General features: G+C 41.0%; 1 protein-coding gene and 1 pseudogene across 9 annotated transcripts in view; both read right to left on the reverse strand.

The window, feature by feature from the left end:
- Nucleotides 1-19,859, reverse strand: part of NOSTRIN (nitric oxide synthase trafficking) — a 59,028-nt gene that overhangs the window by 30,656 nt on the left and 8,513 nt on the right. For 4 of the 9 annotated variants that reach the window (XM_047872392.1, XM_047872388.1, XM_047872391.1 and 1 more), the window contains exons 2-6: nt 19,462-19,547; nt 6,367-6,450; nt 5,495-5,611; nt 2,875-2,937; nt 2,594-2,675 (exon numbers count right to left, since the gene is read on the reverse strand). In XM_047872392.1, coding sequence (XP_047728348.1) covers nt 2,594-2,675; nt 2,875-2,937; nt 5,495-5,611; nt 6,367-6,450; nt 19,462-19,547 — 432 coding nt within the window. Of the gene's footprint in view, nt 1-2,593; nt 2,676-2,874; nt 2,938-5,494; nt 5,612-6,362; nt 6,451-19,461; nt 19,548-19,859 lie in introns of all 9 variants that reach the window. The other 5 variants (XM_047872390.1, XM_047872389.1, XM_047872393.1 and 2 more) reach the window with 4 other exon arrangements.
- On the reverse strand, nt 7,600-8,871 carry LOC125172757 (60S ribosomal protein L4-like; annotated as a pseudogene).

Below are 19,859 nucleotides of genomic sequence, written 5' to 3' on the forward strand. Positions count from 1 at the left end.
CTGGCACAGTCACGATCACAGTTCGTAGGAATCTCAAAGTCCTGAGAAAAGTAGTCAAACTATCTTTTCCCCATGTCAAAAATCTCTTGACAGGATTTAGCTTGAGTGCATTTGGTAAAAGAATGATTTCTACGCAAACGACGTGACTATATAAAAACTTGTAGAAACAATATAAATGTGTACAATCTGTGTGGAGGGGGTCTTGCAGAATCTGGCGTCACTTTCGCTCCCATTGGTTCTTCCACATCATTTCACGTGGCCCAACTTCTAGCACCATGACAATCTATAACAGTCCTGGCAGTGCTAATTTTACGAAGTGTCTCATGGCCCCTGAAATGAATACTGTTTTAATTTCAAAGAGATTGAATTCTTTAAAACAATTTTTTTTAATTTTTTTATTTTAGAGAGAGAGAGAGAGAGAGAGAGCACAAGTGTGCGTGAGCAGGGGGGAGGAGCTGAGGGGGAGAGAGAATCTTAAGCAGGCTCCAGGCTCCATGCTCAGTGAGGAGCCCCACCCGGGACTCGACCCTGGGATCATGACCTGAGCCCAAATCAAGAGTCAGATGCTCAGCTGAGCCACCCAGGCACCCCTCAAAGAGATTGAATTCTTAATTATAATTAACTTTTCTCCTGCTTTTCAACAGCCAAAAGGACAATAATAATGATAAAAATGCCCCTAGCCAACCCCCCAAGGAGATCAGATTCTATGAGGCAAAACTTTTTCTTCCTGGACCGTAGACTTTTTTTGCAGGCCCACAGCTCAGCTATCACTCAACCACACTGAGACCTAGCAACATTGCACTTTTATGTTACCAGCTGATTAAATTTGGAATATACAATTTATGTAACAAATACGATGAAAATAATTTTGTGCATTATGTCACTTTTGACTCTGTGAAATGTGGAACAATTTCACTTTTTTTAAAAAATGCTCATTTTTATCTTCTGTGAGAGAGTGGGCTGGGGTTTTGGGGGAGCAGCAAGGAGGAGAAAGGCCAAAATGAAGACTCTGAACTGGACCAGCAATTTGGGGGATCATGCAATGAATTATCCAAAGCACTGTGATAATAATGATAATGTCACTGTGCCTAATTTATGGTAAGTACTAAGGAAATGCTAGTGACTATCATATAAATACGGGGTTATGAGAACTATCTTGTAATTAATGAAATATTGACTGGTGTTCAGTGTTTATTAAGTTTGTTTATGGGGGCGCCTGGGTGGCGCAGTCGGTTAAGCGTCCGACTTTAGCCAGGTCACGATCTCGCGGTCCGTGAGTTCGAGCCCCGCGTCAGGCTCTGGACTGATGGCTCAGAGCCTGGAGCCTGTTTCCGATTCTGTGTCTCCCTCTCTCTCTGCCCCTCCCCCGTTCATGCTCTGTCTCTCTCTGTCCCAAAAATAAATAAACGTTGAAAAAAAAAATAAAAAAAAAAAAGTTTGTTTGTGAAGGTGGAAGATTATATTGCTTTTTAGTAATTACTGTAAATTTCCCCCATCACCCCAGCCCTCAGTAGAACATCCATTCTGGTAAAAATACATATAGGTTCACACAAACATCAAATCCATTTCCTGACTCAGTTTAATGCATCTGAATAAAAATGTTTTTGGATCATTTATCTTCCATCAGGACTTTTACAAATTCCCTCATCTTACTAACTTATTACCTTTAGGACCTGCTTTATCGGGCTGTGGTCACTTGAAACTCCCCTCACCACCACCCCTTTCCTTCACAAGGACCACCATTACTGCTTCTTACCTGCACCTGGCCCTGAAACAAATAGTGACCATGACCTCACCCCTATCAGAGCTAAGCAGCGTTAATCAAACACCCCTTCACATCACCTGAAAATATATTTTAAAGTGCTTAACAACTGTATGACACACAAAGAAAAAGAAAAAGAAACACAGATGAAACTGTTCTGGAAGAGAGGTAGACAGGAAGACTACAGAATGGGCTAGATAAGAGGACCAGGTGTCCTGAAAGTATTTAGTTGTTCTCTCTCTCTTTTTTTTTTTCTAATTTTATTTGAGGACTATATCCATTATTGCCTTTACCTAATCTGAAGCTGTTAAGCACAGAAAAGCACGTCTTTCTAAAAATTGTGCATATAATTCCTGTTTACAAAAGGAATATCTATTCCTTGAAAAACAATGTAAATACAAAAAGTACAATAAATGAAATAAAAATAACCTTGAATTCCACTATGTAGATATAATTCTTATTAATATTCTTAGGAGGTTCCTCTAGATTTTTTCTATTCATATATACATATATTTACAAATAGTTTAAAAAACTGACATCATTTTTATTTAACACTATATAGTGAAAAAATTTCCATATCATTAAATTCTTCTATAATAAGATTTTTAATGCTTGCATAATATGCCATTCAAATTATCATGATTTATTTTTGGATGATGAAGATGTTTGTAGTTTTTCACTATTATAAACAATGGTTTAACAAACATCTCTGTAGATAAATCTTGAGTTTGTGTTTCTTATTCTGGCAAATTCCTGAAACCTAGCATCACTTTCGATCACCGTTTATTCCTAGGGTCAAAGACAGAAATCTTGCTTTAAGATTTGACTTACGGATTTTCTCTTCTTTTCATGTACACTCAGGACCTGATGAGTTGGTTTTATTGCTTCCAACTCAATTGCTTTGCCAAGTTTTCTGGAAATAGAACATAAAAGACACACAAGCATAGTATTAGGATTTATATCTACTTTCCAAATTATTTTCTGGGGAAATAAAACGGTGTGTTCCAGTCTATCTGTTAAGGGCAAGTTTGAAGTAGACTATTTGTAGCACACCCACTTTAAATATTTATGCCTCCCTGGGGGTTGGAGTAAGCCGGGGTGGGGGCACTCACTGATGCAGGTCCGCCGCAGATTTCATGCCCTCTGAGACCCAGGCCCAGGCACTGACGAGACAGCTGGAGGCAAAAACAGGGAGCACAAGAGTGGGTGTCATTTTCCCAGTAAAGTCTGAGAAATACAGCATCCCGTCTGAGTCACTACACTCAGCAATTGCGCTCATTTCCCTAATCTTATTTCACTTTGTCCACGGGGTTAAATTCTGCCAACTTACTGATTTGCACTATAGTCATTACATATATGGCTTTCTTTCCATCATTTTTCATTTCAGTTTTCATTTTCCATTTCATGTCTGTAGAAAGTCAGGAAAATAAAGTAGCCAAGGGTGAGAAGGCATTTAGAACAGGTGGAAGATCATGCGGTAGGTAGGGGTGGAGGGGCCTAAAGACAATCTTTTCAGGCTCCTCATCCCATGAATGAATAAGCTGAGCTAGGCTCAGAAAAGTTAAGTGGTGAAGCACCCAAGAGCCCTGGGACGGCCCATGTACTGCTCTTGGGGTTAGGGTCCAGCTCCCGTTTCCTGCTGGCTTTTAGGACAACAGCTCAGATATTTTGTTGTCTTGTAAGCAGTGTCTCCACTTCATGAAAGAGAGCACTGACCTCTCCCTAACGGCACAGGGGGAGGGTTAGCAAGTGTGATGTTATTTTCTCCCACAGAAGGGGCATAGCTCACAGCAGCCCATAGCCTTGGCCTTCAGAAGCCAGAACAATAAGCTCAATTGCATTAATAAAGTTCAGGGACAGAGGCCTGTGTAGACTTTGATGGAGGGGGAGGGGACAGACCTGTGCCTCTACTGAAGTCAGGATGGTGCAGAGGTTGTGCCTCCAAATGACTTAGGTTGCACCTTGCAGAGAATTGGAGAGATACACCAGAGGATGACAGATTTTCTGCATATCCTAAGCCAGGCATAAAACCAGAGACAAGAGACTACCTTCTATAGACTCAAAGTTATAGGAAATTGCAGGAAACACAAAATGAATCTGTATTGATAAGAAGCAGATCAGTGGTTGTTTAAGTGGGGAAAGGATTGGAAACAGGCACAAAGAATCTTTTGATGTGATGAAAATGTCTATGTTTTGATTTTGGTGGTAGCTACATAGTGTATACACATATCAAAATCAACCAAACCATTTACTTAGAATGGGTGCTTGTTATTGCATGCAAATTCAACTTCAATAGAGTTGATTATTTATTTATTTTAATGTTTATTTATTTTTGAGAGCAAGAGAGACAAAGCGTGAGTGGGGGAGGGGCAGAGAGAGAGGGAGACACAGACCTGAAGCAGGGTCCAGGCTCCGAGCTGTCAGCACCGAGCCCGATGCGGGGCTTGAACTCACAGACTGTGAGATCATGACCTGAGCCAAAGTCGATCGCTCAACCCACTGAGCCACCCACATGCCCTGAGTTGATTTTTAAAAAAGGAACCCATGGAGTGCCTGGATGGCTCAGTCAGTTAAGCATCTGACTCTTGATTTGGGCTCATGATTTCAGCTCAGGTCATGATCTTATGGTTAGTGGGCTTCATCCCATGTTGGGATCTTTGCTGACAGCAAGAAGCCTGCTTGGGATTCTCTCTCTCCCTTTCTCTGCCTCTCCGCCACCCCCCCCCCCAAAATAAATAAATAAACTTTAAAAGTAGATAAGTAAATAAACAAATAAATAGGAACTCAGGCACCCTTTGGGGAAGAGAAGCTGACATTTGATCCTTAGAGGAGCTGAGCAGCAGAGCAGGAAGCCTAGAGCTTGGACCTCAGAGGGGTCTGTATCTTTGACCTTGAAAAGATCACATGATTTCTCTGACCTTCACTTAACTGGTCATTTATTTATTTATTTATTTATTTATTTTAAACTTAAAAAAAATGTTTATTTATTTGTTTTTGAGAGAGGGACAGATAAAGAGCAAGCAGGGGAGGGACAGAGAGAGAGAGGGAAACAGAATCCCAAGCAGGCTCTGTGCCATCAGCACAGAGCCCGATGTGGGGCTTGAACCCATGAGCCATGAGATCATGACCTGAGCCAGAATGAAGAGTTGGGTGCCTAACCAACTGAGCCACCCAGGCACCCCTTAACTGGTCTTTTAAAATAGAAATAGTTCAGGTTATCTATCCAAGTAGCTAACACAGATTTTCATATAGATAAAAGTTTATTAATTAATCAATGGTTATTATTAACAAAACATTCTGGACATGCCACTGCTCTGGGAGCATCTATGCTGGATGCCAGGATTACAACACAATAAGACACACCCCCTGCACCCCTACACCTCTCATTCTTTAGGGGGTAATTAGGGAGTAATCAAAATCATAATGGACGTTTACAGAGCTTTTGCTCTATGCCAGGAATTAAACACACTTCTCAAAAATTATCTCATTTAATCCTCACAGCAACTATATGAGATAGGTTCTATTTCCATTTTAAATACACACTGAGAGGTAAAATAAATTGCCCTATTCACCCACTTGATGAGGGGTAGAGGTAGAATTTAAATCTGGTCAGTGTAAATAAAGTCTATACTCAACCATTCTGCTATACTGGCTCCTTTGCAGTCTACTAAAGTACCGTCCTAAAAATCGAGCTCAAAGTCAAACAATTTCAAAGCCATTATTTGCTATTACAGAGGATTCCTGAGGAGGAATAGGAATGTGAGCTCCAGAAGGCTTCTTTTTTCTTTCCCTCTCTCTTTCACCATCAAAAGTGGTCTTTGCAATGGTACTTCCAGTTTAGGATGACACCTGCAAGTATTGGTCAAGAATCTTTGTTATAAATTATCATTGATGGACCATTTTTAGAATATCTTTTAGAATATCCAATATCTTTCTTCTCTCCCCTGGAAGAAAATATCAACTTCATTCTGAAATGTACTAAGGAAAATGTGAACCACCAGTTTTTCAGGACCCGATGAGCTAATCTCTACATACGTGATATCATATAATATACACCTCCCCCAGGCTTAAACATACACACACACATACACACAATGAAGCACGTGTCGTTACTCCATCTAACAGTGGAGGAAATCAAGGCACAGGGAGGCCAGGTTATTCTTTGGAGGTCATGGAGTTGAGATAAAGTGGGATTCATACTTCTTGACTCCAAGACTTTCCAACTCAGTGACACTGTTTCTAAAGTAACATGTTATCACTGGGACTTCTTATGAATATGGGTGTAGACACTGTAAGGACACAGGATCAATCCAGTTCTGTCACTTAATACCTGTGTAATTGGGGCAAGTTTCTTAAACTCTCCAAGCTTCAAGACCTTGTCTGTAATAGGGACAATTAAGAAGACTTGCCAAGGATCATGAAGATTAAAGGAGAGCATCTATAAAAGCTTGTAATGCAGTGCCTGGCACATAGTAAGTGCCCAAGAACTGTAAGCCATGCTTGACATTATTCCACCACATTTATAAGAGGAAGCTGGGATTGGACATATGTCACTTTTGATAGCTTTTAAGAATTATTTTGCCTTACCTCTTACAGATACTTACTTTTTTTTGGTGCTCTGTAATGTTTTGCTTAACTTGATTGCTAGTTTCTGAAGTCCTTTGGCATAGTTAATCTCCAAGTTTGCCCTGTTAGCAAAGGGATAGTTGTTAGGTAGAACGCTCTGGCCAAACGACAGACAAACACACATATGCACACACAAATGAAGGAGGGATCAGGCTGACCATTCCATGTCTGCACAAAGAGACGCCTTGTTTACTATAAGGATCATCTTGTCCTTAGGTGAAATTCTTAAGGATATCCAAAAGGATCCTACGGAGGGAGAGCTTTTAATTTAACCTTCTTCTACACTAGAGTTATGGGTTGAATTGTATTCCCTTCCCACCCCCACAATGATGTTAAAGTCCTAAGCCCTAGAGCCTGTGAATGTGGCCTTATTTAGAAATAGGGGCTTTGCAGATGATCAAGTTAAGATGAGTTCATCAGGGTGGGCCAGATCCAATATGGCCATGTCCTTATAAAGAGAGGAAATTTGGACATAGAGACAAACACACACACAAGGAGAATGCCATGTGAAGATGAAGACAAGAGATTGGGGTGATGCATCTACAAGCCATGGAGTCCCAAAGATTGGCAGAAAACCACCAGAGGCTAGATAGCAGCATGGAACAGATTCTTCGTCACAGCTCTCAGAAGGAACCAACCTAGCCAACACCTTGATCTCAGACTACCAGCCTCCAGAACTGTGAGACAATCAATTTCTGTTATTTAAGACACCAAGTCTATGGTACCTTATTATGGCAGACCTAGCAAACTAATTCATCGAGCAAAGAATGGAAAACTTTCCTACTTATTCTGGGACATCAACACCATCAGATTAGCTCTAGATTATAATAGCTGGCAATGAAGTGATCAATTATGATGAAGTTAGCCAAGAAGTCGCTGTTTTTTTCTTTGTTTTGTTTCTCACTGCCAGTGATCAGGTCTTTATTCAAAATTAGCTACCCACAGGTGGTGCCTGGGTGGCTCAGTTGGTTAAGTAAGTGTCTGACTTCGGCTCAGGTCATAATCTTGCGGCTGGAGTTCAAGCTCTGTGTCGCGCTCTGTGCTGACAGCTCGGAGCCTGGAGCCTGCTTCGGATTCTGTGTCTCCCTCTCTGTCTGCCCCTCCTTCACTCATGCTCTGTCTCTCTCTCAAAAATAAATAAACATTTAAAAAATTAAAAAAAATTAGCTGCCCAAAATGATTCAACATTTATAGAAGACACAAATGTAAATTTATGCAGCAGGATTTTTTCTTCCATGGTGGGTTTCTTTCTTTTTTACAGGCTTCTTCTCAGCCTCTGCGTTCTTGGTAGTTGCAGCTTTTTCCCATCAAAGGTTTCTTCTGCTCCTTAACACCAAGAGGCTTCTTTCCCTTCTTCCCTACCACAGACTGCTTGCCTGGAACCCTCTTCTCATCCGATATGGATTTTAGCATGGCTGCTGCCTCATCCATCCAGAGTTTTTGATCCCTGGCCTGGTGGAGGATGGTGCTCCGGCACATGGTCTTGGCATATGGGTTTGGCTTCAACCTGATTCTCAGGTTCTTTGGTGAATTCTTGCTCAGGACTCTGTGATGACTCTTCCTGCACACTGCTCCCAGGGCTCTTTGGATCTCTGGGTTTTTCCAGATTCTGCTAAGGTGTGTATCAAGCATGTAGTCATTCTTGAGGGAGGATGCCTTTACACCAAGTGCCATACAGAACATCTAACTTGGGGAAAGCACTTTCAGTCCAAATGTGGAACCGTCCCATGCCCACCAGGAGCAAGTGTCAAATTGTTCAGTTGCTTACTAAATAGAGTAATTCCAAGAATGTTTCTGCAGGCCTGGATGACACCATTGTCCTCATTATAGATGATGCAGGGTCCCCCACACTGGAGACGACAGTGGTTTCTCGCTTTGCCATTTCCAGCACTTCTTTGTTGAGATGCATTAGACCTTTTTGATATCATTCCAAGCCTTAAGTTTCATAAGAAGCAGAACAGTCTCCTTGGTCTTCTTGTAGCCTTCAACTTCATCTTCAACCACCGAAGGAAGTTCAGAAACTTCCTCGATATGATGACCTTTAGACATGACCAGCTCTGGTAAGGCTGAGGCACCCAGGGCAGACCACACCACTTCTGAGTTGTGTTCACTCTGGTGCCAATGAGACCAGGTTTTGGTTGGTGCAAACATGGGGCCCCCGTGATACGGGTTTCCAAAAGCACCCAGGCTGGAATGGTGAGTCCCCCTGCCTCAAACTCTGGACATTCGAGCCACAGCTCTGCCAGTACCCTAAGACTCAGCACTTGTTTGGTGACCTGCTAATTCATAACAGTGTAGGGCTGTCTGTTTGCGTGCAAGTTGATATGAACAAAGTTCACAGTATATGGTGGAATGGGAGCCTTGAGCACACTAGGCAAAGTTGTATTTTTGCCAGATGACTCCCCCTTTTCAGAATACACTGATACCAGTGGACAAGCACACGCCATGGCAGGGAGGGGAGAAGGTCGCACTCCTCTCAACCCAGCAGCTCCTACACAAAAAGCAAGAAGTAGCTTTCTAATGGAAAAGTGCAGAGGGGCCAAAACTAGATTTAGAAAATGAATTTCTCTTACTTTCTATGCAGGACAAGACTCAGTAGGGAATCTGGGCATGCCTCCAAAAACAAACTCCTCGGTTCTTTTGAATAGATTGAATCACCGTTATCTTAAACTGATTTTTACCATGTCCTACTTATAAGCCCATCTATAGATTAAAATAAAGACATAGTCTTATTCAATCTTCTCACTTTCTTTGAAGATAATACAAATGTAGGACATTAAGTTCAATTTATATTGTATTCCTTCTTAATTTGGACCAGAGTGGGTGTGCTTATTTTGTTACTATTATTGCATAGTTTTTAGTCTTTGAATTCTATTTTTATTATAACATATCTTTAGATTTATGACTTCATTTCATTGGAAAAACAATCCCAGAATTCTCTAGTAACTAACTTAATACCTGCATTTTTTTCAGTGCAATGAAATTAGAATTTAATATCATGGATCGAATGGGGAAAGATAGCTCTGTTGTATAAAATGGAATCCAGAGATCATGAGCTATTGATCTATTGTTAAATTTCTATTCATCTTTCCCTGTTAGTATAGCTGTGATTTAAGTTATTTTCACCACTATTTGAAAGAAAGAAAGTCACTGTAGAATGCATATTAAGGCCTAGTTGCTTAAAACACCATTTGGAATCAAACCTTTCCCAAGTGTAAGTAATGGTCGTGGCAAGTATTTTAAAATAATGAAGCTGATAAGTAAATACATCATTGCATTTAAAAAGCTATTTCTGTGCTCTAAGAATATATTCCAATCGATGGAGAGAGAGAATGCTGGTCAGCAGCAAACTGGGAGAGACCATCACCTTGATGAATTTGGATGTTCTAGAAGCCCAGACCTCTACCGTTTACTGGAGTGGCTTTAGTTACTGCTTAAAGGAAGTAATCAGACCCACCTCTAGAGGTTTTATGATGATTAAAATATGCAAATGATCCAAACCTAGGAGGGGCTCAATACCTAGATTGATTGCTGGACTGACCTGCATAATCTGACACTTATCTCCCTCTCTATTTCCTCTCCTACCAGTCATCCTCTTGCTTACTGTACTCCTGCTTAGTAGCCAAATGCCATCCTGCCTCAGGGCCTTTGCACTTGCTGTGGCCCTTGCTGGATACTCCTGCTATATAACCACATGGCATCTCCTTCATATAAACCCCAACAGGTTTTGTTCAAACATCACTATCTCAGAGGCTACCCTGTGACTATATATTCTCTTAAGGCTTTCTTTATGTTCTAGAACTTAACCACTGTCTTACACCACATATTTTCTCAGTATATTTCTATGAACAATTCTGTGAACACCCCTAGAAGGTAAGTTCCACAAGGACCAGAATTTGTTTCGTTCGCTGCTTGCTATATCTCTAGGCCTAGAACAGTGCCAGGCACTCAGTAGATAAGTCTTGAATGGACTTCCCATCAGATCTTGGTTAGAATTTTTAACTGGTCTCTGCTATATCTGTTCTTGCTCCACAGCTTTTGAAAATTTTAGACTATTTCGATGCATTCCTGCCCTGATGCATTGCTCAGTCCTAATGTCAGAGTACACTGCTTTCTAGCCCTTGGAGTAGCCTGATCCACTTACCTAGTCCATTGCTAACCAGAGGGCTTTTTAAGACTTTCTTTTTTAGCATTCCGTTTTCTCTTGGAAGCAGCACAGAGAACATTAGATAAGATGAAGTATTCGTACTGCTCAGCTAAGTGCTAGGCACCAAACAAGTTCTTAATAAATAGTAATTTTTCAAGTACCATTATTATGTACCCCAAAGGATCTCTAAACATTCAGAACACCTCGAATATACAGAGATGGGGAGTGTTGGGGGAAGAATCCACAGTTTGCTCATCCATCAGCTCCAGGACAATCCAGAATGGCTTCTAACACAACAGGTAATGCTGTTGGGCACAGCCTTTTCCTCAGAATTCATTTTCACTTTCAGGATGTTCTTGGAGGCTGTACAAGGAGTCTCTCAGAGGCCAGGCGGAAGTAAAAAGGACAATTGCCAGAAGGAAGTGTTTTCCTTTAAATTGCTAACTAAATCAGATTCACCTGGGGGAAAATGTTGGGCTTTTGTCATCAAGAAAGGAAAAGGGTCCTGCTGGCTGTGAAGCTAATACTCTTCTGTTTTGAGCTTTGCTTCCGAACCCCAGGACTTCTGCTGGGTTTTGCTTGAGCACAATAGGAAACCAGCCTAAAGAGATTCGATTACCGCACAGCATTTCTCTTTACACACAAGTATCTTAGAAATCTGGGCAGATCTGTAGTTTTACAGGTTGAAATAGAGCTTAAAAATTCCAAACAGTGCCCTCTTGATAAATGTGTTGCCATCCCTTGTGACGTGTTGCTGATGCTTGACTTGTGTTCTGCCTGCCCACAAAATAGCTACATCCAACATTTCCTGGGCACTTACAACATGCCAGGCACCCTTCTAAGTGTTTTAGGCATGAAACTTCCTCACTTAATCTGGGAGAACTCCCATCAGGTAGGCACACATACTCTCCCCATTTCATGGAGGGGAACGCCAAGATGCAGAGAGTTTACCCCCATTAACTTTCTTGAGGTCACATAAGAAGAAGTGACAGAGCTGAGACTTGAAACCAGGCAGTCTGGGCTTGAGAAACTGCCTGCTTGGTCCTTCCAGTTTCCTGCCTCTGAAACTGTGGGGAAGAGGCTGGGGATGGAGAATTGCGGGGGAAGTCAAAGGTAAGTGCTTTTAAAAACTGTCACCGCCTCTCACTTCGCCTTTAAAGGCAGTGTTCTGAATCACCAAGGCTCCTGGTGGCTTAGCAGCTAGAGACTGAACTCACAGCAACCTCAGCACAGGCAGACTGAGCTTGCCGGGCATCTTCTGGAAACATCAGTATAAGTCATGTTCCCAGACATGGAGGAGGTGTTAAGGGTCTGGAAGGTGGGAGGGAGGGGGCTGTGATATCAGCTGTCATCAATGTAGGTCTCTGAGTCAGGACCGAGTTGGACACGGCCTCTTTGAAGAGCACCTGTAACTGTCCCTCCACCTTCAGCATAATGGTGACCCTGAAGGGTTTTAGACCCAGCATTCAAATTGACCAAGCAAAGCTGGCTGCCAACATTTTAAACCCTAATAACCACTTGAGAATCCTCAACAGATTACCCTGCCAGTTAGAAGGAAATGAAACAAGGTCAGGAGGATGGGTGTGGGTACAGGAGGAATGGAACACTCTGAGCTCTCTTTCTGGTGAGTCTGCCAACTAATGAAAAGTTCCCTGCCTCTGGCAACGAATGACCTTCATCTTAACAGAGGTTAATGAGTAAATTCCTCCCCAGAGAAAATTGCTCTAAGAAGCCATGTTCCCACTGGCAAGCATAGAGAGAGCTTTTACTTTTATAAACCGGGACATTTGTAAATTGAAACAAACACTGCCATGCGGCTCGTCTGTGCTTATGGTCTAATAAAGAGTATGTGTGGATATATGTATCGATTGATCAATCGATCGATAGATAGGTGATAGGTAGATAGATGGATATCCTTTTAGAATTCCTGAACAGAAATGCACTGACCTCAGTGTTTTCCCAAGGCAAAGGTGGCAAGTGTACCCCTGTATACATTGGTTTCTTCTCAGTCCTTTGAAGAGAGCTGTTTTATCACGGTTTCCATAATGTAAAGGGAGTTAAGAGAGGCAGAGCTAATGTCGAATCGAGACAGAGAATTTTCATTCCCTCATTAAAATAATCAGAAACAAGCTTGTAAGAACACTCTGTTTAATATTCTAGCCCTATAGCTACTATATGTAGGAGAGGTTGAGATTTCTTCTCCAAGCAACTGTCTTGGCACATGTGAAATTGATGATGTACGTAAATATATTTTGATGCATAACTCAATCTCAGAATATTCCAGTGAGCCTTAAAGATCCTGAACCAGGGAAATGGCATGCACTGACTTTTAATCCATTTATATTCTAATTTCCTCTCAGCATGTGGAGGCAGGTCAATAAATTTTCATTAGTAATAATGAAGACCAACCAGTAAGTCAAAGATCAACATTTGTCTTCAATTTTAAAATAAATGATACTTTTGAAAGAAAGGGGAGAGGAAGAATATGTGGTATCAGATTCAATATTTTAGATAGAGCACAAATTAAACTGTAAGAATATAAGTGACCATGTCATCAATTTTAGCATATCCTGCTCTATTAAAATTAAGATGATAAAAAGTGATTTAAAAAAAAGACTGTAGCTGCCCCTGTGTCTGTGAGGAATTAATTAAAATTGAACTAAGCCTCTCTCAAGCTTGAAAACAGCAGGTAACAGAGCCATCCCTTCATTATGAATTAAGACAAAATTTTAGTAATCTGAAAATGTTTGTGAATCAGTCCCACCTCTGGTTTCCTACTTTCCACCAGCAGCAGCTTCTGGTTTGGGAGCTGGTATATTGATATTTTATACCCAAGCCTTATCAGTTTGCCTTTTGGAAGATGGTCCTAAGCCCATTTTATAACTAGGCTGTATTTAAAAGTTAGTTATTAGCCATCTGGAGGACATTTTCACATGGAAGCTGTTACTCGAGTGCCTGGGCTCTCTGCTAGCCCACAACGCCCACCTCATCAGTATCGATTGCCCTAATTCTGGCTGCTAAGAACAGTATGAGAAGATGAAATGCGAGGACCAGACCCTCCTTCGCTGCCCAGAATTCAAGCGCCACTCAGTTACTGCTCACTTCCGGCCCAGAGAGTACACAGCTATGGTAGCTCCAGAACTTCAGATTCTCCATGGCTGATAATTCCTGAACTGAGTGAGGTCAGTGGAATCAGGTGAGAGTGTTGTTTTGGGGGGGGGGGGGGGGAGTCAGGTAAAATGGACAAGAAGGGCCATATGCCTAACTTTTTAGCTGGAAAACCAAATTGTGTACAGCATTTCACCATGTCATAGAAACACTATACTCTGATATAATGAGAGAGGGAGTCACAAGGGAGCTGAGCCCTGCCCGCTTAACTTCTCCTCACTCCTTGAAGTGGCCCCTGAGGGCTCCCCCAGGCCCCCGTGTTACCAGATTTAGAAGCTACTAGGCTTAATGGCCACTGATGTCATTTCCCACAGAGGACTTTAAGACTCTGAAGGGGGCTACACTAGGACCCCTTGAGCATGTTGGGATACCCACAGTGGCAGTGCCCGGTGGCCAGATGCCCTCACACCAAGCGTGTGTTGAGCTGGGTAGAAATCAAAATGTATCCTTTTTTTCCACATCCCCATCTCTATATTATGAATGAGTGAGAGTACGGTCACATTGCATTGAGCTGTGAGAATTAAAAAAGTGAAAGACACCAAGTATAAGACATATCTAACACAGTGCCTGATCTGTAGATTGTGCTGAACAAATGGTATCTTCAGTGTTTCTGTCATTCTTGTCTAGCTTTTTGTTCAAAATAATCTATATACCATGTAAGTAAATTTCTTTCACACATTTATTTATTGCTTCTCAGAAATAGCCTAACTTGAACTTCTTAAAAGATAGGACTGCCTAAAGTCACTCCTACACTGACACATTCATTCACTCAGTAAACATCTGTTGAACGCTTGTTCTATTCTAGGCTCTGTGCTGGTCACATGGGATACAGAGACTCTCAAGGAGGTCAGCCTCCAGTGGAAGAGACAGGCGAGTGAACAGACTGTAACAGTGTAGAGTAGTAGGATCTAGAGCAGAGATAAGTTCTCTGCATCCCTGAGGAGTACCATTTTGAGATGGGACTGGAGTCAGGGAAGGCTCACATGAGTGGGAAAGCTGAATCTTGGAGATCTATTGAATGCAGACTGGTAACCAAGGTGAAGAAGTGTCTAACAGACATAGGATACAGTATGCACAAATTCAGGGACCCATCAGGGCAAGTGGGAGTTGGTAGGAGGGGTGGCAAGGACACAAAGCGGAGTTGTGACTACCAGTGGTTCAATAGATGAAGAGGGGTGGGGGTCATGGGTAGATGGAGGGAGAGAAATTGGATAGGGAGGCAGAGCCCACATCTCAAAGGCCCTTTTATAAAATGCTATGAGGGCTGAATTTTATACTAAAGGTCATGGAAGCCTTTGAAGAGTCTTAAACAGGGTCATGGTCACAGAGTGGAAGATGTGTTAGAGAGATAGGGGCAGAGCTCTTGCCAGCTCCCTAGTTGAGATAACTTTGCTTGCATTAGAAAAAGGAGATTCTTTGAAAAGGCACAGCTCAGAGCCAAGGTGCAAGGCTTGAGGGTGGAGAGTGGGTTAGATTTCTGCTTTCATTCAGCCCCTGCAGGTGCTTTTATGCAGTGTACAAACTGCACAACTTCAAGGCAGTACTCCTAGATGAAGAATAGGTTAAGAGATTTTTTCCCCCCAGAACAATGGCAGAGTCCATGAAATGATAAGAAAGCTATGGGTGTAACAGGTGCTTAAAAGAGAGAAACATGAAGATCTGGTCATGAGGTGAGAAAGAAGAAGGGTCATGGGTGACTCCAAGATAATTGGGCTTAATTGGGTGGGCAGAGGTCCCAGTCACCATGGTAAAACATCCAGGAGTATACACTTTGGGGAAAAGCTGATAAACTTTGTTTTGAATAGGCTGACTTTGTGGTTGCATGGGACACCCAGGTGGAAATGCCCAATAGAGTGTCAGATGTATGGCTTGGAGTACAGATAAGACATATTGCCTGGTAATATAAATGTATGAGTCATCAATATGCAAAAAAGAGCTGAAGCTGTAGAAGTTAAGATCACCCAGGCCATGGGCAGAGTTGAAAAGTTTAGGATTTATCAACATTTTTATTTCAATCATTTATGCCTTTGTTGACAGCATCTGCAATGAGTCGTGGATGGAACAATGACCAACTATACTTCTTTGTTTCATTCTTTTCTTTCTTTCTTTTTATTTATTTATTTATTTTAATGTCCAGACCAGTGGCACCTGCCATTTGCAAACCTGCCCTGAAGCTTCCTTACAGAGAACAATTGATTTTCCCACGAAAGCCTGTTTAAGCCCTAGCTGTGAGGGTGCAGGGGACCAAACATTCATAAACAGTTTTGGGGAATGTGCCTTTGTCCTTTAAGTCCAATCTGTAATTGTGTTAAAGCGAACCCGATGACTTTGGCATTAGGCATGTCAGGAGCTGCTGTGTGTTTCTGGCTAAATCAGAGTTGCTACTACAAAAAAAAAAAAAAAAAAAAAGGAAACTGATGCTGCTAATTGGATAAAAGAAGTTAAGCATGACCATGAATTGCAGAATTGCCAGGCAAAATGATGTTTTAATAACAACTGCACTTTTCTATCACCACCAATTAGAACAAATTGGTAGGCAGCTGAGCTTGGAAATGAAGCATTATCTGGACTTAAAGCTTGATCGTGATGCTGTCTCTTGTAGCCATGTGCTAATGTGGAACTGCCATGCGGAAACACATTCCAATGTATTCGTAAGCAAGGTGTCTGGAATTGTTAAAATCCAAGGACAGTAAAGACCTTGTTCTAGTAATGTAGGCATAATGATAAAATAGGGGCATCTGGGCGGCTCAGTCCCTTAAGCGTTCAACTCTTGATTTTGGCTCAGGTCGTGATCTCAAGGTCTTGAAACAGAGCCCTGCATTGGGCTTCATGTTTTGTGTGAAGCCTGCTTAAGATTCTCTATTCCCCTTTCCCCCTGCTCCCTCTGCCCCTCCTCTGCTCATGCTCTCTCTCTCTCTAAAAAACAAAAAAAAAAATTTAAAAAGAAAGAAACCTTTAACTATCTTGCATTCATTTATTCTTTCAATCTACAAGTATTTACTGAATGTATTTTATATGACTGATACACCTTTAGCCCTAAGAAGCCCCATATGCTTCCTCACTATATCTTTTATTATCCTGGCCACTGGATTTGTCTTCATAATTTTCTACGTCATAACCTTCACAGAAAATGCCTACTATATGTGTTCCAGAAGTACCATTTACTTGTCTGATGGGGTTTCTCATTACTTGTCTATACTCTAAGTAACTGGATAGTTTTTATACAGAGTTGTGGTATGGGGCCCCAAGCCTCCTTGGGATTCTCTCTCTCTCTCCCTTTGCCTCTCCCCTTCTCATGCTTGCTGTCTCAAGTAAGTAAGTCAGTAAGTAAATAAATAAATAAATTAATTAATTAATTAAATCTTAAAAAGAGTATTGGCTTTCCAGGTATTTTTCTAACACAGAGGAAAGATATCATTGACTTATATGTAATAACTCTACCCATTTACAAGGATGGCTGATGGCCTAGCTCTTATCTTTCATATATCTAAGGTAATAAATACTGATTTCTCAGAATGAAAAGGGTAAGGCAAGTATAGTACCAATTATGTTGTGACCATTCCTCCTTTTGCTATGATTATTATGTCAACTCAGTTCAAATACCTTATAGGAAGAGTTAGTGACTTCAGAATCACTCCCCATGGGGGGGGAAAAAAACCAATTCTAGCAAGTGAAGTGGACTCTGTATTTGCCAGCTAACATATAGAAATATACATGGAAAAAAACACAATGTGTTACATATTCAAAGATTAATGGAAAGTTTGTGTCTGAAAAAAAAAAAAAGAAAGTTTGTTAGAAAAATGTTGTCTCCAAATACCTACTCTTTTAGTGTGGGTGAACATCCTTCAGGTTAATTACATGATCAAACAAGTGAGCCGAGGAAGGAGAACAAAAAGTTCAGGTGTGAGGAGACATTGCCAAAAGCACATTTATCAGGAGTAAATATAAAGCAACTCAAATGGCATCTTGGTTAGGGAGAAATTATTTCATTGTTGTATAAGTTCAGCTTATAAGTTCAGCTTTACAAAAATGTCCAGGAAAGCATCTATTGCATAAATGACCTAATACCTAGCATAATTTCTCCAGTCAAGGTAAACATTAGATTCCCCTCTCATATGTGGGATGCTATGCAGTTTTTATCCCAGAAAAGTGCTAGTAATTTTGCTAACCAGTACTGTTCTTTAGATCTTCAAATTCTAATTTCCACTCCATAGGAAGAAGGTAAAACTATGGAGAGAAACATTCTTAGCTACCCAAGTGTTTCTTCTTCTTTGGAGCTTGTTTGCTGCTCTAGAACCTATGGGTGGAAGGCTTTGCATGTGAATAACTCTGGGAAGGATAGTAGCCCTAGGAAGCAACTCTGAGAGACCCAGGTAAGAAATGAAGGTTGTGATTGTATATAAAGTAGATGTGTCTGTGGCAGCGTGGAGGTTTGGAGTGACCTGGACAGGGAAAAACAATAAGACAGTTCGGAGCACTGATTCCCCCATATTTATTCCATTCATTCTTAAGTCCATTTGCCAAGCATTATTTATCACCTGCCTTCTGTCTTCATTGCTGTCTACGGGGCACTAATTTTGAACACAGGGACACCAAATAATCAAGGCCCAGAGGACTTTAATCCAGGTCACATGCATGGCTAAAATATGTATAGATCCTTCCCAATCTGCAGGAGGGGGGTGCTTTCTAATCTAGGTAATGGGTTGAATTTGTACAATAGCTAACTGGTCCTATTTTAAATAATTTTTTGAGACTAAAAAAATAAATATTTTCTTAAAGAAGAAATTCCCTCCCAGATTGTTCCTCCCTGTTCCTCTCAGAATCCAAGCAATTGGCTATTAAGATAGAAGTAACTTATTTTAATTTTTTTTCTTTTTGACTCCATTTGACAAACATGTGTTTTGTTTGTTTGTTTGCTTGTTTTGTTTTTGTTTTTTTAATAACTTCCTGTTTGAGCTTTCCTTTATCTTTCCCTGGCCTTACTGATTGTTCCTGATAAAGCTAATATTCTCATTTGCTCTCATCCTACTAATGCAGGATGCAATTGATCCATATATACTACACATGCCATACTTTAAATTTGAAATGGGTTATCTTAAAAGAATAGGTTTAACTCTTTAGGGTTGCTTATTATAGAGCTGTCTAGATATAGGGAAAAGACTTAAGGACTCTTTACGGCCCAATTCAGTTCTTGGGTTCTCTAATTTTAAGCAGGAACTTCTGTAACTTTCTTGACTGACTTAGGTGTGCTCATTTTAGCATAGTCAACAACTTTACACATGATCACATCTAGTATTAAGAGAAGATGATGCTGAAAATGATCACTTTTCATTCATGAGACATTTACTGAGGAAGTCCAAAGCCCAGACATGAAAAGATGAATAGGATACAGCCCCTGCCCTGGTAAGGAAGACGGAAATGTAAACTCACAGTTGCCATCAGTATGGGAATCTAATAATGGCATATACATCAGGCCCAGTGGAGTGCCCCAGGAGGGGGTTGATAAACTCAGTCTGCGAAGTCAAAAGAGACTTGACTGAGCCTTCGCAAGCAGAATTACTTCCTATCGTTTCCTGATTTTTATGGCACCCAAGTGATAAGTGTGCAATAGAGGAGAATCACTCTTCAAACTAATCTCTCCAGTACCAAAATACAACACGGAGTTCTGGAAAGTAGGACAGCTTGTAATCACTCCTCCGGTCATATTGCTAGCTGCAATGAAAGAAGAACTGTTTATTGCAAACGTGCATTTTTGTACCTTTGCTGAAGAATGGATGTGACCTGCTTGCAGAAATTCTCTCCATTTTGAGAAAACCCCTTTAGATTCTTGTACACTTTATTATACTGAAAAAGAAAAGCACAGAAGGGTTATGTGCACTTTCAAAGACAGAACGATAAATTCAGACTGCTCTGTAATGATGACTGTCATTGTAAATGATCGTGAAGCTAAGGGGATGTACCCATTTTGGATGAGTTCCTAAAATAAAGATTAAGTGTCTTATGCCTGGATATGAAATACCCGGCAGAACTTTTCAAAAATACAGCTGGTTTGTTTGTCCCCAGGCAACAAGTCAGCAGTGGGGTGATTTTGAAGTCTGACTTCCTGTCACTTCTATTGTTTCCCAGGATGGTTAAAAGTACATTCTGAAATATGTA

The sequence above is a fragment of the Prionailurus viverrinus genome, chromosome C1 (genome assembly GCF_022837055.1).
Source record: "Prionailurus viverrinus isolate Anna chromosome C1, UM_Priviv_1.0, whole genome shotgun sequence".
Lineage (NCBI taxonomy): Eukaryota > Metazoa > Chordata > Mammalia > Carnivora > Felidae > Prionailurus > Prionailurus viverrinus.